Here is a 16,745-nt window from a genome sequence, read left to right on the forward strand (position 1 = left end):
GTGCATGTGTGCTCAATTTTACGTTAATTGGGATGTACAAAGAGAATATGCGTGGGATCCTTCGTACGCAGAGATTCATACATCTGTGTTGTTTTTTTGTGTGTTGTTTTAGTATGAATTCAACGCAAGTCTTTGTACATGAGGCCCCTGTACTATCAAAAAAAAAAAAAAAAAAAAGTTTTTGATGCGGGGCAATTCTTAATAGTCTTTTCACTCATTTCCTCCACTTCTGCATCTTTATCTGTTTGGATTCACTCATTTCCCAAAGTCATCTTGAATGTGAAACTGCCAACTGAAAAATTTGAGAGAACCAGGCTGACTTCATAAATTGATATTGATTTCCCTAAACATTTTTTTGTCTGCGTTCACCACTATGGTGATCAATGTTCCCTTTGGTTGGGCTTTATATTGTTGGGCAACAATATAAAGTTGGAACTTCATATTGTTGTAATTATCTTCCTGTTGATGCAGTGATTCAACAAGAAATCACAGTTAATTGGTTTCAAAGGAAGGGAAGTAATAAATAGGAGTGTGCGATGAGAAAGGTATTAACTTATAATACACAGGTTCAGTTATTGCATTTTAAATTAAACTGTCAGGGATTGGTTGAACGAAGACAGGAGAAGTTCAGTGTCCAAACGGTTTGTTTACGAGATGAAAACAAAGCTATGGAGCACCAGATAGCATAATAAAACCACACTGTAAAAAAATACCTGTGAAATTTATGGTAAAAAACTGGCAGCTTGGTTGCCAGTATTTTACTGTAAAAAATATATATATAGTAGTAACCTTTTAGTTTTTAAGGGACAACCATTATATTTCATTAACTGACAAATGTTATCTTTTCATTTCACTAAGGTATTAAAATCTGCTTTATACCATTGCAATATACTGATAACCGCCATAATAAAACAGGAGGTATAAAAAGTAAACCACATGATGATTCAAAGTTCACCACCATTAGTTTTTCCACAAGCTGATGCTGATATTGATAGATAGATAGATAGATATTGATATACACTGCTCAAAAAAAATAAAGGGAACACTTAAACAACACAATGCAACTCCAAGTCAATCACACTTCTGTGAAATCAAACTGTCCACTTAGGAAGCAACACTGATTGACAATCAATTTCACATGCTGTTGTGCAAATGGAATAGACAACAGGTGGAAATTATAGGCAATTAGCAAGACACCCCCAATAAAGGAGTGGTTCTGCAGGTGGTGGCCACAGACCACTTCTTAGTTCCTATGCTTCCTGGCTGATGTTTTGGTCACTTTTGAATGCTGGTGGTGCTTTCACTCTAGTGGTAGCATGAGACGGAGTCTACAACCCACACAAGTGGCTCAGGTAGTGCAGCTCATCCAGAATGGCACATCAATGCTGTGGCAAGAAGGTTTGCTGTGTCTGTCAGCGTAGTGTCCAGAGCATGGAGGCGCTACCAGGAGACAGGCCAGTACATCAGGAGACGTGGAGGAGGCCGTAGGAGGGCAACAACCCAGCAGCAGGACCGCTACCTCCGCCTTTGTGCAAGGAGGAGCAGGAGGAGCACTGCCAGAGCCCTGCAAAATGACCTCCAGCAGGCCACAAATGTGCATGTGTCTGCTCAAACGGTCAGAAACAGACTCCATGAGGGTGGTATGAGGGCCCGACGTCCACAGGTGGGGGTTGTGCTTACAGCCCAACACCGTGCAGGACGTTTGGCATTTGCCAGAGAACACCAAGATTGGCAAATTCGCCACTGGCGCCCTGTGCTCTTCACAGATGAAAGCAGGTTCACACTGATCACATGTGACAGACGTGACAGAGTCTGGAGACGCCATGGAGAACGTTCTGCTGCCTGCAACATCTGTGAAGAGTACAGGGCCCCAGTGGCGAATTTGCCAATCTTGGTGTTCTCTGGCAAATGCCAAACGTCCTGCACGGTGTTGGGCTGTAAGCACAACCCCCACCTGTGGACGTTGGGCCCTCATACCACCCTCATGGAGTCTGTTTCTGACCGTTTGAGCAGACACATGCACATTTGTGGCCTGCTGGAGGTCATTTTGCAGGGCTCTGGCAGTGTTCCTCCTGCTCCTCCTTGCACAAAGGCGGAGGTAGCGGTCCTGCTGCTGGGTTGTTGCCCTCCTACGGCCTCCTCCACGTCTTCTGATGTACTGGCCTGTCTCCTGGTAGCGCCTCCATGCTCTGGACACTACGCTGACAGACACAGCAAACCTTCTTGCCACAGCTCGCATTGATGTGCCATCCTGGATGAGCTGCACTACCTGAGCCACTTGTGTGGGTTGTAGACTCCGTCTCATGCTACCACTAGAGTGAAAGCACCGCCAGCATTCAAAAGTGACCAAAACATCAGCCAGGAAGCATAGGAACTGAGAAGCAGAACCACTCCTTTATTGGGGGTGTCTTGCTAATTGCCTATAATTTCAACCTGTTGTCTATTCCATTTGCACAACAGCATGTGAAATTGATTGTCAATCAGTGTTGCTTCCTAAGTGGACAGTTTGATTTCACAGAAGTGTGATTGACTTGGAGTTACATTGTGTTGTTTAAGTGTTCCCTTTATTTTTTTGAGCAGTGTATATATATATATATATATAGATATTGATATAGATATAGATATAGATATTGATTAAAAAACATTTTCCGTCTTTTCCGTTGCTTTTTGTACTGTTAAAATTACGTTTTTTTTGTTGTTTTTTTACAGTGACCCAATTATGGAACTGAATTGGGATATTTATTATTTAAATATCCATAAGATATTGTTTTGTTCACTATTGATTTTAAACTATTATATTTAGGCACTAATTAAAGTTCATCATAATCATTCGTTCGTTTTACTAATTAACTATAAATATATTTTTGTGCCGTTTTCATAATCCCAATAACAAACTTGAACGTATGTGGTTTTTTTTAAAGCCAACATGTTTGTGAATGTAGCCTTTGCCTTTAAAACAGGAATGAAGATTTAATTTGCAAAGGTTGTTGCTTTTTTAACATATGTACCCCTTTAAACTGCATGAACATCTTTTCTTTAGAATATTTCTCATCTAATGGTTGACATATTTGTTTAGATTAAAACGAGATGAAAAAGTGAGTACTCTAGGGATCTTATAAGATCAACAGCCCAGCTTTGGTGGAATATGGACAAAGGAAATAATTCAGAGCAAAGTGTAAATTCCAGGTTCAGAAAGTAAAAGTCCTCCTCAGTATTTTGTTCCAATCACCTGGATTTGCAGGAGAGAGAACTAATTAGTGAAATCAGCTGACTGAGTTCATGGATGGAATAAACATATGGCAGGACTTCTACTTTCTGACCCCTGGACTATACTCCTCTAAGTATCAGAAAATGAGTTGATAATGACAAACTAATCGAGGAGGAAGAGATTAAATGATCATTTCGCATAACCTATGATCAACTTGTTGCCCAGTTAACTCATAAAAAAAAACTTATATGATTGGCCTGATACTTTCATAAGTCCAAAGTCTCTGATCTAAAAATACAAACACATTTTACATATGGAAAGAGACGACACATAATTATGTTTCAGACCTCTGTGGACAAAACGTACAGTGATGTGTGTCCCTGTTGTATCTGTAACTATAACCTAGTCTAGTGTTGTATCTGTAACTATAACTGCAGGCAGAATCAGCATGAGGATACATGATAACTTAGTCTAGTGGAAAATCTCCACATTTCTACAGGTCTTCATTACCATCCTCCTCGACACTTGAGCAAGATGACAGCAGATCACTGAGCAAAAGAGAAGATATCTGGACCTGACAACTGAAAATACAGAGAGAAAATTTTTTATGTAAAAAAAGTTGTATGAGCAAAGTGAAGGTTTGTTATTGAAATTTATAAAAAATAAATAAATAAATAAATAAATTATATATATATATATATATATATATATATATATATATATATATATATATATATATATATATAACTAAAGTTCCAGATTAGGGCTTAAACTAGATTTAAGTACATTTAATTGTATGTTATATATTTGTCTTTTACAGTTTAATAAATACTTTCTGATTTAGCGATATTAGGATCTATTCTCTCCCTTTGTTTTTTGAGTTCATCCTGCATTACAGCTAAACAGTCTCCTCTACCAAAGTTGTAAGACAAATGTGTGTGTATATATATATATATATATATATATATAAGAACTATATAGTAAATATTGTCTGATCAGCACTTCCTGAATGTGTTTCCAGCAGCAGTCGCTCTGATCCGACTCATTCCCCTTCAGTAAAGCTCAACCTTTGTCTGAGACACACCCTTAGAGTTTAATGACAACTTTCCTCATGTATTCCAGTGGATTGAGCTGCTGGATCTATAAAATCTGTATGCAGTTCTACAGATCTTTATTGCCTCTTCATCTGAGCTGAGCTTTTAACAACCCATAAAAAGAAGACAAAAGAGAAGATGCCACGATCTGAAAAAAACAAAAAAACTCTCTCTGATCTCAGGAAAAATCTTCAAGATCTAAAAAAGTCATATGAAGAAATTGAAGGTAAGCAAAGACATGTACACAACTCACTGTCATATGATAATGTGTATATATAATTAACTGAAGTTCATGTGATACATCTATCTCCTGCTCCTATATTACTGCTAAGAGTAAAATTCATCTGTTACCAGGGCCGTGCACAGACCTTTTGAGGGGCATGTGCTGACACTTTTTTGTTTGCTTAACTATTGTTAACATTTTACAAAAGTCAAACTCAAATGCAGTTACAGGGTTTTTTGACCAGCGAATGTGTGCAAATGTGCATTTTGTCCATCATTAAAAAGGTGCCCGCGGCATCACATTACATTTTCATCAACAGGTTACAATGGCCAAAATCTCATTTTATAAAAGATGAAATGCTACTCTATGCACAGGCTATTTAAGTGTAGGCTATGTTTTGGCTATGACTAGATGGCAAATGCTAGACCTCTCTCTCAGGTCCCTCATGTCTCAGTCAGACATCAAATAAATAAAATATGAGCCTTTATAGACACACACATTTATAGACATTCATGTTTAATATACACCGATTTTGTGGCTCAGATAAGGTCCAGTTGTGGTTTATTTCTTTGCTCTTGGCTGACATGTGGCATTGCTATGGCCTGCTTGTGGCCCAGATCTGGCAAACAGGAGTGAGCCGCCCAAGAGCCGTCATTCCACGCTGCATGTGGGCCAGATCATATTTCCACGTGTGCCAGATGTGGGCCGGATCTGGGACGTCAAAATATTGCTATGTGGGATAGTCCCACCACATGGAAAGAGAACATCTCAATTTACTTATTTGACGTAGGAATTGAAGCAAGATCATACTCTTGTTAACACCTAAAAACTACTGTCACTAATAAACAAGTCCTGTATGGATTATATTTTCTATGTGCTCACATAGCTTACAGTTAAAATATTAAATTAGAAAACCTTACTGCTCATTGTTTGAATGGAAACAAGTACCATATCGAAAGGGACATATTGTAAACGCAAGAAAACATTTCAGCAATGCATTTATAGTGAATGTGTATGGGCAAGACTTTCCAGGAAGGTGCAACTTATATTTGTGTTCATTTTAACTCGCACTGCATCAGTGTTTTCTGATGCTTATGGGGAGAACATAGGTTCCCTTTCAGTTGAGAACGGGAACCTGTCTTCTTTGTATTACTATTTAATCAAGCCAATTCAACATTGGCGTGCGTGATTACACGCTCCACCCCGCAGCGCTGGTATAAACACGGAAGTGGACGCGGAACACGGAAACACGGAAGTGGATGTCTCTGAAGAGTTATTACTGTTTATACAGCAAGCGAGCGTGTCGGTATTCTTTCGGGTGGACCTCCGAGTGTTGGTGTTTCTACAGTGCGAGTGCAGCGGTGATCGCAAGCTTCTTGAGCTCTCAACTGCTGTTTTAACAGCATAAAATTTCTGTTTGTTTGTTTGTTTGTTAGATGGTTGGTTAGAGGGCGAGAAGTGAGTGCTTCACTGTTTCAGTTAGCTGATTCAGTGTTGCCGCGGTCATTCCCTGTGTGCTCCGGAACTGGTGACGGTCCCATTTCCTAAAAGAGCAACACGGGTGTGAGTGCGTCTTTCTCAAGATGCCATTCCATCCGTGCGTTTCTGGGTGTGGTAAGGCTCTGTCCCCCTCTGACGGTCACGAGAGCTTTATCACGTGTTTGGGCTCCCTCTGGGAGATCAGCGTTGCCCGAGCCAGATCCAGAAATGACAGCTATGCTGAAAAAGGCCGCCGAGGTGGTAGTGGAACCCTCCACTGTGTCCCGAACCGTCTCGGTTGGATGATTGGTTTCTTGGGGTGATGATTGGTTTTTCCCGGTGCCTTTCTTTCCTGAAGTGCATGAGGGGCTTACGAAGGCATGGACGGCACCTTTCTCTGCCAGAAACTGCCTAAGTAGCTCCTCGCCCCTCACTTCCCTTGATGGCGGAGTGATGAAGGGTTATGAGGCTATCCCTCCAGTGGAGCGGTCTGTCGCGATGCAACTGTGTCCAGCGGACACTGCCTCATGGAGAGGTGATACTCGTCACCTCTCTAAGGCCTGTAAGTTCTCGTCCGTTCTCACGGGCAAGGCTTACAAAGCCTGTGGGCAAGCCGCTTCCTCTCTGCATGCCATGGCGTTGCTTCAGGTCCACCAGGCCCAGAAACTCATGAACATGCACGAGGGTAGTCCGGACCGTGAGCTCATGGGTGAGCTCCACACTGCAACCGACCTCGCCCTTCGGAGCACAAAGGTTGCAGCTCACACGATTGGCCCCCTTGTGGCCCAGGAACGCCATCTCTGGCTCAACCTGGCTGATATGAGAGAAGCGGACAAGGTTAGATTCCTGGACTCTCCCATTTCTCAGGTTGGGTTATTCGGCGACGCGGTGGAGAATTTCACCCAACAGTTCTTAGTCACCATCACTTCTGCGAGAGCACCCCTAAGAGGAAGTGTTGCTTACGCCAAATAGAAGTGGAACCTATTTGTTCAGAGAGTCTTCCCTCCGTGAGGAGATCCTGCAGGCCTTCGGTCATTTCAGTGCTCTCTTTCCTGCAAAATGGGTTGGAGTGAGGGCTGTGTTCTCCACCCTCAAAATGATGTTGCCTCTATTTTTTCTTTGACGCACATCATGATGCACACTGTTAGACCTTACCGGGTTTTTTTACAGTAAAATACTGGCAACACTGTTGCCAGTAAAATACTGTTAATTGTACAGTTCTTTACTGTAATCTAGTTTGTTTCTGTAAAAATGCACTAAATTATAGTTATTACACTTTCTAATTACACAATAACTAATTACACTTTCAGAAACCGACTGCCTTAAATTGACCAACTGTCATTTAAATGTATTAACTAAAATTTACAATGCATTAATAATGTGAGCAAAGTATTACTGTGAACTTCTTTCATTTGAGACCACTAAAAGACTATTGTATATAAAAAAATTTCCACTGGACCAGCAACTACACAGTCACCGCCTGTTAAATAAAGCAACATGCAGCAAATCATCAATGTTTGTAGATCTTCTCCTGGACTGAAGCACAGGCTCTACTCTTCAGCACAATGGTGACCCAAAAAATTAATTTTACAGTAAACTACTGGCAACAGTGTTGCCAGTATAAACCTGTTTTATAACTTACAGTTTATTACTGTTAAAATACATTTTGTGGGTGTGTCTTTTTTATCTTACACAGTTAACCCTTTCAACCCCTCAGGGAAATCCACACTACGAGTAAAAAGTAACGATGCAGTGAGATAATTAAGGGAATATGTAAGTGATTGTAAGCAGAATCACTGAAGAAAAGAGAAACACAAGAACAGAAAATAGAGAAACACAATAACTACGACTGACTTCCAGCCATTACACATTATTACACTTATTATTAACCAGTATGACTTTATTTCTGTCATACAGAAGTTGTTATTGAGATGTTTAATTGAAAATGTTTGGTTTGAAGTTACCGTTATAGAGATCAGTGCTTGCTTTATTTGGGATGCTGATGCTAAAACATTAGTGTTTCTTTTGCTGCTTGAGCTGTGTTGTTGAAAGTCACACTTGTGCGCACACAGTTTATGAATGACTGCAGTTATAATGATTATGATGACAAAATCATCATATTGCCTGTTCATTCACTAAGGAATTCATTCTCACTTATTCAGAGTTTAATCCTCAATCAAAAGTGTTACGTTACCACCACTGTGAAAACGCAGCAATAAGATACAATGACTCTTTTTTTTTTTTAACACATGATGCATAACCAGAGACACAGAGCTACACTGTGTTTTAGAATCACCGAGATATCACAATTTAGCACATGAATCTCAACAATGGTGGCAATATTTATTTTTTATTATTATTATTATTCATGCAGCAGTGCATGCTGGGAGTTTTATATTATCCTGGAACCCAGCATGCATTGCGACATGAAACTTTTCACCATTGTTGAGATTCATATGCTGATTGTTGATGTCTGTGTGTGTCTGAGCCAAGCAGGAGTAAAATAAAATTGAATGCACTATATGATTACAATATTCTTCAGAAGACCTGATTACAGAAATATTGATTTCATTTTGTAGATTCACAGATTTATGCTAAATATGAGATAATTATAATTTCAATGATTATATACAGGTAAAATCTGAAAATCGGGCATGTCCAGGATGATTGTGACATCATGACAAAAGCCAAAAACACCTGATCATCTTCCTCTTGACTTTTTCTTGCCATAACAAATGTGTTTTATAAACTCACTGTTACAGCAGCCAGAGAGAGATGAAAGGTAAGAAGTCCAGGGACAAGAGACCAACTAAAGCAAATACTGATCTCCATCATGGTGACAACAAATTTTATTAATAACTAAATCTCTGTTAATTCTCAACAAGAACTTTTGTACATGTATGAAAGAAATAATCGTAAACTGGTTTGTAAACTGGTTTCACACTCAGTGTGGCTGGAAGTCAGTTGTAGTTCTTGTGTTTCTCTTTTTTCTGTTCTTGTTTCTCTGTCCTTCAGTGATTCTGCTTATCAGGTGTTCATCAGTTTCTCAATTCACTCACTTCTTTACATTCAAGTGGACTATATTAGTGAACTAATGTAGGGAATAGTGAATGAGGGTATAGGGTGTGATTGGGAAAACAGCCTCTGAGTGTTGATTTTGAGCACTGTTAATTCACAGTATATTCCCGTAGGCTACTTTTATTTTCTACGGTATATTACTGTTTTAATGGAAAATGGTATAATATTGTCAGAATTTTACAGCAAGGGTTAACAGTGCAGTAGCATGGGAAGCATGTCCTGATAGTCAGGTTCCTGAGGGAGCAAGAAAAGCCTTGCTCCCCTCTTTATCCTCTTGGGCCTTATCTCTGGTGCTACTGCACTGCAGAGATCGCCCCTGAGCCACTGCAGGCAGTGAGATAAAACTTAGTTAAAACTTCCCCGCTTTCGGTCAACGAGTTGTGCCTGGAATTCGGGCCGGCTAACTCTCACTACCTGAGACCCCAACCTGGATATGTGCCCAAGGTTCCTACCTCTCCCTTAAGGTGGGACCAGGTGGTGAGCCTGCAAGCGCTGCCCCGGAGGAGGCAGACCCAGCCCTGGCTTTCGCTGTCCATCCGCTTCATTGTGGTTATACGTGCACAGAACGCAAGCCTTAGGACCTCAGACCAGCTCTTGTCTGTTAAGGAAATCAGCAGAAAGGGAAGGCTGTTTCCAAGCGAGGTTGGCCCACTGAATGGTGGCTGCCTTCATCTTGGTGAAAATCTTGGGATGCATGTTTCCACTTAGGTGGTGAGCTCCTCTAAAGTGAGTGTGTGCTCCCACCTAGGCGTTGACACAGAGTGCTTCACAGACAGATATTCTAGAGTTGGGGGCTGGGCAACACCTATAGTCGAAACACTGCTTCTCGTGGGCTCCCTTCTCATGAAGCCAGTTTCATTTTAGCCCAGTTCGAAGTGTCAGCTTGCTGCGCCATTCCCCTCCTATGGACTGGATATGTGCGCAATTCTTGCTCCAGTAGAGTTCCCTCTTAAACCGAACCCTGTTGAGTTCCTCCGCATCCTCCGGCGCCAGACACGGCGGAGCTTCCGAAGCCAGGCCTACTACTCGTATGCACCAGTGGAACTTGTGCTAGGCTGGGTCCATATGTTGCGATCCCCACGGTGATCCCATATGTGTATTCTTCCACGATACGGCTCCCTACGGCGAGCCCGTGTCTTCCCTTGGCAGAGCTGTCTGCCGTCACTGTCTGGTGAGTAGCTCCCCCCGGTTATAGGCTGGAGCCTCCCCAGTGACATTCCATATGTTGTACTGCCCGTCAATTCGCCCAGTCCATATATGTATTCTCCACATGTTGCCTCCCTGTGAGCAGGATGTGGCTTCCGCAGCATCCCTTCCTTCCATGTACAGGGAACGCTTTCCATTATTCCATTGGTCCTGTAGAAACAGCAGTGACTTCCCTGGCCTAAAGCCCTGTCCCTTCTCCACCTTAAATCACGGGGGTATCAGGAGGCTTCTGTCTAGGCACTGGAAGGTGGAAGCACTAGTGGTGTGTGTGTGTGTCACTAGTCGACATCGACTACGTCTGACGTTCTCGACTGAAAGGGAACGTCCTGGTTGCGTATGCAACCCACCGTTCCCTGAAGGAGGGACCGGAGGACGTAGTCCCCTCGCCACTACTGCTGGACCACCGCTGACTCCAGGGGCCGCTCGGCTCCTCAGCGAAAAAGCAACTGGTGCGTGCGTCCACTTCAGTGTTTATACCTGCGCTGCGGGGCGGAGCGTGTATTCACGCACGCCAATGTTGAATTGGCTTGATTAAAGCATGATACACATTCCGTTAAGAAGGGACCTCCTTTCCCAGGCATGAGGGTCAATTTGGCATCCCTGACCCGAGTTGTGGAGCCTCCATCTATGGCCTCTTGATGGAAAACTTCATGTCTTTCCAAAGAGTTCTCTGAAATAAATATGATCTCTGAGGCAAAGGCACTCTCTACCAGGCAGCTTTACATCCAAAAATTGTCGATTTTTTCCAGCTGGTGTTCAGCTCGGGACATAGACCCCTTCTCTTGTGAGATCCCTCATATACTTGCATTCCTACAGGAGCTGTTGGATGGCGAACGCACCCCGTTCACGCTCAAGGTATACATGCTCCTATTGCTGGCCAGTCAGTTGGGAAATACGACCTGCTGCTCAAATTTCTCAGAGGAGGTTTAACCTCCTGGCCTTATGTCTCTAGGGAGCCTGCCATGGGCCCTTGGTATCAAGCACCCCAGCATTGCATAGCTTGCCATGCTAATGCGCCTACGCGAGTCGACGCTGCCGCTCCTTGGTCGGAAAATTCGGACTAAAATGGCTTTTAGAGCAACTCAAATAGGCAGGTGGTCCCGTCCATTTTGGTGGGAAGAAAAGCCATTTGTCTGTGCAGGTGCAAAGACATGAACCAATCAGGCTTCAGTATTCTGAGAAAAACAGGAGTTTTCCCCATAAGTGTCAGAAAACACTGATGCAATGCTCATTCCCGTCATCTCAGGGAACCAAGGTTACAGTACGTTAGTAACTGAAGCGATTTTACACTGAGGATATAAAATGTCATGTTTTTCCAGAGCCTGAGAAACAACAGTCATGGGAGATTATTACGGATGAATTGAAAGACATCCTGAAGAAATACTCCTTAGACTTTTCAAAAGAACAAATGAAGGTAAACTAACTACTCATTTAACATTTCTGCATTTAATGTCTTTTTACATTTCACTTCCTCCCTGAAGGAACATACAAGCAGTACTGCTGATATGTATTAAATTGGTGAATTGCAGTTGTCTACCATCAAACTGAAATGTAACGCCTCACATGGTGTCTCAAATAAACAGCACTTTGTTCCTAAATGAATCATTGCTTGGAACAAATAGGTTGAGTAAATGATTCAATTACTCACGTGTCGCCTGTGAATTCACCCGTGAAGTGATTTTTGTAGGTCACAAAATCACTTGTCAACAACATAGTTTCTGTTTTGTTGAGTCACGAAATGCATCGAATGTTAGTGCAATGAACTAGTGTGTTTTGTATCCTGTAGATCTTCAATGACCCCATTCATGGTCACATTGCACTGCACCCCCTGCTGGTGAAGATCACAGATACACCTCAGTTTCAGAGACTCCGACACATCAAACAACTTGGAGGAACATATCTGGTGTATCCGGGAGCTTCTCACAATCGCTTTGAACACTCACTTGGGTGAAATATTATTATATTCAAATCAATTTTTTTTAAGGTTAAGTAATTATATTTAAGTTAATAATTTGAGAGATTTAAAGTTAATATTTCTATAATTTTACTACATTTACACATTCACAATTCTCTGATGTTGTTGATGTTTTTACAAAGCATACAAGTAAACGAATAAAAATATTTTTGCTATTCAGTGTTTTTGGTAGTAAATTGTGGTGTTGTGTGTGTGTTAGAGTGGCGTATTTAGCTGGTTGTTTGGTCAAGATTCTTCATGACAATCAGCCAGAGCTCAAAATCACCAAACAGGATTTCCTGTGTGTTCAGATCGCTGGACTGTGTCACGACTTGGGTGAGTAGCACTAATGCACATGGAAAGTAAAAATAATCCACTATTCAGTGTTTTGTGTTGTGTTTTTTGTATTTGTCATGGAGTCTAAACTCACCCAAACCCTTGTCAAATCGACCATTGATTTAGGATAACCATACCTAGAATTATCCAGTTTCTCTTTATTTTTTAGGTCATGGTCCATTTTCCCATGTATTTGATGGTCTGGTTATTCCGAAAGCAAAAACAATGAAAACAAAAAGAGGTAAGTGTTTGTGGACATGCACATTTCTTACTCATGTTACTGTTACATTTGGACATGGGGAACTCAAGCTATGTATGTCTGGGAAATGAACCTGAATGAGTTTGTTAATGTGCATAACATGACTTACAATCCACATGAGACCTACGTTTTTTTCTTAGGCTTGCCTGATGACATCCCTGAGAAGTGGAAGGTGAGAATGAACACACTACTCACACACACTCGGAGCTGTTGGTTTCTGTAATATATGTATTTATGATTTCATCTGTTTTTGTGTCTTTACTGTAGCATGAGCAGATGTCAGTGCTGATGTTTGATGACATTGTGAAGAGTTTGAAGACTGAGAATGAGAATGTGTTGAAAGAGCACGGACTGGATGATAAAGACGTCAAATTCATTGAAGAGTTAATCGAAGGGGCTGAAGATTCAGTTGCTGAGGTTCATACTGATACTTCATCTGTTATTGATGTGTTAGCATGAATGAAGCTTCATTTACATACAGCCTTTGCTTTTATTTTCAGTGGACATACGAGGGCAGAGCTGAACACAAATCCTTCCTGTATGAGATTGTGGCAAACAAACAGAACGGCATTGATGTGGACAAATGGGACTATTTCGCACGGTACATATTATTAGGCATTTTGCACAGATGGCACTATGATGTAGAATCTATTATAACTTTGAGCCAAATTATCCTCTCATTTACATATACTTTTTATATTTATATTTAATGTTTATTTCTCAGAGACTGTCATCACCTCGGCATTCGAAACAGCTTTGACCATCAGCGTCTGCTGAAGTTCGCTCGAGTCTGTGAAGTGAACGGGAGAAATCACATCTGCTTTAGAGACAAGGTGCCTGATACAATTATAACACACTTTGATTACTAATCAAAGACACACACATACTGAATGTATGACGTTCTGAGTATATTCAAGATTCATCTACTCCGTTTTATATTTATATTCTCTGCTTAAAACTTCAGAAGTAACATTAGCTGTTGAATGTGAACACTGCATTATGGGAAGTGGATCTGTGACTCTGGTGTTTGTATGTCTAACAGGAGGCAGATAATGTTTATGACATGTTTCGCACTCGATACACTCTCCATCGCCAGGCCTACCAGCACAAGATCTGCAACATCATTGAAGAGATGTGAGTCTCTCTGTTTGCAGTGAATATGAGATTTCACAGAATTTAATCTGCTGCATGACGTATTCTTCTTACACAAATTCAGCATTAGACTGTGATTCTTATACATGTTGGAAACACTAACTCAAATGTGTTAGGTTTGCAGAAGCGCTCGTACTAGCTGATGGTGATCTTTATAAACCGAAACGTCAAGATATGCTTAAGATTTCTGAAGCCATAAAGACGGCAGAGGAATACAGCAAACTCACAGGTCAGCTCAAAGAACAGGTGAAAAACATGTAAACTCAAAGCTAAAAGAGCTAAAGATATACCGGATTACCATAAACCAGGATAAACATATTCTCTTTTGAGACATGTGGTTGTGTGTCTCAGGACATGTGAAATAACATGTATAATAATGAATCTTCTGTTGTTGTGTCAGATGGGATCTTTGAGCAGATCTCATCCTCCACTGCTACAAACCTGCAGAAATCCAGAGACATCCTGGACAAGATCGTCAGGAGAAAACTGCCAAAGTTTGTGGGAGAAGCTCGTCTGACTGAGGAACACAAGTCAAAGGTTGAACAGAAACTGAAAAACACTGATGTGCTGTTTGATTAACCCTTTAAAACTAACAAACCCTTTCAAATCTGCAAATTCAGGAAGATCTGACAGAATCATGGAAAGCTGCAGTGCAGAAGTACAAACCCACTGACCCGACTGTTTCTCTGAACGCTGAAGAATTACCAGTTTATGTAAGTTATATCTTATTTCAGAGCTGATTTACATTTTTAAACCAGATTACATGTGTTTAGTGACTAAGATGCATGTTTTTACACTGAAATAAAACAGAATTGTTTAGTGATTCTCATGTTCTCACAAACTCAGGTGGTTGATCTGGATCACGGCATGAAGGACAAAAACCCCATTGAATCCGTTTATTTCTACAGCAAGAGGAATCCCAACCAAGCTTCTACCATTAAAGATTATCAGGTATTTATGACATTCAAACTGTTTTATTTCAGTTCTTAAAGATTATCAGGTATTCATGACACTCAAACTGTTTTATTCCAGATCATTGCATAATCTTTCCAAATGTGTGCCATTTATTCCTTTCTAATGTCCTTTTGTTAAACCAATCGGGCTGGATCTTGAACTTTGTCTTGTTGGGCTCAGTGAAGTTTGCAGTGTACTTCATTTACTCTATGATTGAGTATCTTTATAAAACTCATTGAGAGTGATATTTGTCTTGTGTTGACAGTTGTCCAGTTTCCTGCCAAAGAAGTTTAATGAAGAGCTTGTCAGAGTTTATTACAGAAGAACTGATGATCAGACAGTTGAAGATAAGATGGAGGAGAAGAAGAAGGTGGAAGAGGCTGAGAAGTGCTTTAAGAAGTGGTGTAAAGACAATTTTGGACTCCGTGTATGATTTATGATATCTAAAGTTTATGGCTGCAGAGTCGGTTTGTTTAATGAATGAACTACTGAGACACTTTATCATCAAGGAGGTGAAAGATCATGTCTGTGCTATTGAAGAAATATACAGATTATGAAAGTATGATGGATAATATTTTAAAATCAAGGAGTGTTAATTATATAATGGGAACTGCATTTTTATTCAGTCAGAGGAAGAACTTGTCAGTTCTTCACATATACAGTAGAATATTTGGCCATAACTACTGATATAAATTGTTTGAGCAGCTCTATTGATGCTGGTTATAGACTATGTTAGCAACTAAATGTAGAGGATGGTGAAGGGTTATGCTTTGACAGGTTTGTTGGGTGATTGATAGATATAGGTAATTGATGGATTATTTCATATTTTGGGTGTGTTTTTTTTTTTTTTTTTTTTTTTTTTGTAGAGTCCGGTTACATATTTTTATGGATTTAATTGAATAAGGAATTATTTGTCCTGCATCTAATCTTTCACCTTTTCTTAGGATTTAGGAGGTTACTTGCACCTTTTTTGTGTGTGATTCTGGGAAAACATGGGTTATTATTTTAATCTTGTTGTCGGACACTGACAAATAAACTGTACTGCAGTAACAGCAATGGTGAAGCAATGATTTATTATCTCGTATCTAATAAATGTAATGGTCCTTCCTTTATTTTGTGTATTAGTTTCTCTTCTTCATAGATGTGTCTTGTGATTAATGAATCACTAATTTATCAGTTTAATGAAGAAGGATGCAGAAGCAAGTTAGATATGATTTCATGAGTCTGGAGCAATTAATTAAGTGTTCCAAAAACTGTTTTTATTATTATTATTATTATTTTCTTTTATGAAACTGAACTAAAGATGCTGTAGCCTGATCTAAGTTGCTTACAGAAAGTAAATAACATTGAAAATGATCTTTACAAATATTAAACGATAGGCTATGCTAAAAGTACAAAATACAACATCAAAGCAAGCACACTTCAATGGATATTATGCTGAAATAATACTAAAGAAAAAAGTAGCAATTTTCGATTGTCAAATTACCTAAAGGTGAACTCTAGGATTGTTCAGGTCTTCAGAGACTGACCCCATTGTTAAAATATTACAGACATTATTAATCAGGAGTAGCTTCTGTGTTTCAATGACAGTTTCCAATTCAGAAATCGATTCAAACTAAATTGCAAAAGAATTTGGCCAATTAAATGGAGAGAAAGAACCAACTTTACAAGAAAGATTAATTTACAAATGATTGGCATCGGAAAACACATAATTACTACTTCAGGTCAGAACAGAGCGTTCAGCCATGGGTCGTGAATACAGTGATCCCGTCACCGACTGGAGGAGAGAGAGTATCGCAGCT

At 40.3% G+C, this 16,745-nt stretch overlaps 1 protein-coding gene across 1 annotated transcript; it reads left to right on the forward strand.

Annotated features, from left to right (window-relative positions):
- Nucleotides 1-4,440: 4,440 nt before the first annotated feature.
- Nucleotides 4,441-15,376, forward strand: LOC311069878 (deoxynucleoside triphosphate triphosphohydrolase SAMHD1-like; the record flags this gene model as incomplete). The annotated part of the gene is made up of 15 exons (XM_084093401.1): nucleotides 4,441-4,528; nucleotides 11,608-11,702; nucleotides 12,075-12,235; nucleotides 12,463-12,578; nucleotides 12,748-12,819; nucleotides 12,978-13,009; nucleotides 13,105-13,254; nucleotides 13,338-13,438; nucleotides 13,562-13,670; nucleotides 13,880-13,971; nucleotides 14,106-14,218; nucleotides 14,390-14,526; nucleotides 14,610-14,702; nucleotides 14,836-14,940; nucleotides 15,209-15,376. The coding sequence occupies 15 exons, from the start codon at nucleotides 4,441-4,443 to the stop codon at nucleotides 15,374-15,376; spliced, it is 1,632 nt and encodes a 543-aa protein (XP_083949527.1).
- Nucleotides 15,377-16,745: the final 1,369 nt, after the last annotated feature.

This window comes from Abramis brama (assembly GCF_963993115.1).
Source record: "Abramis brama genome assembly, chromosome: 2".
NCBI lineage: Eukaryota > Metazoa > Chordata > Actinopteri > Cypriniformes > Leuciscidae > Abramis > Abramis brama.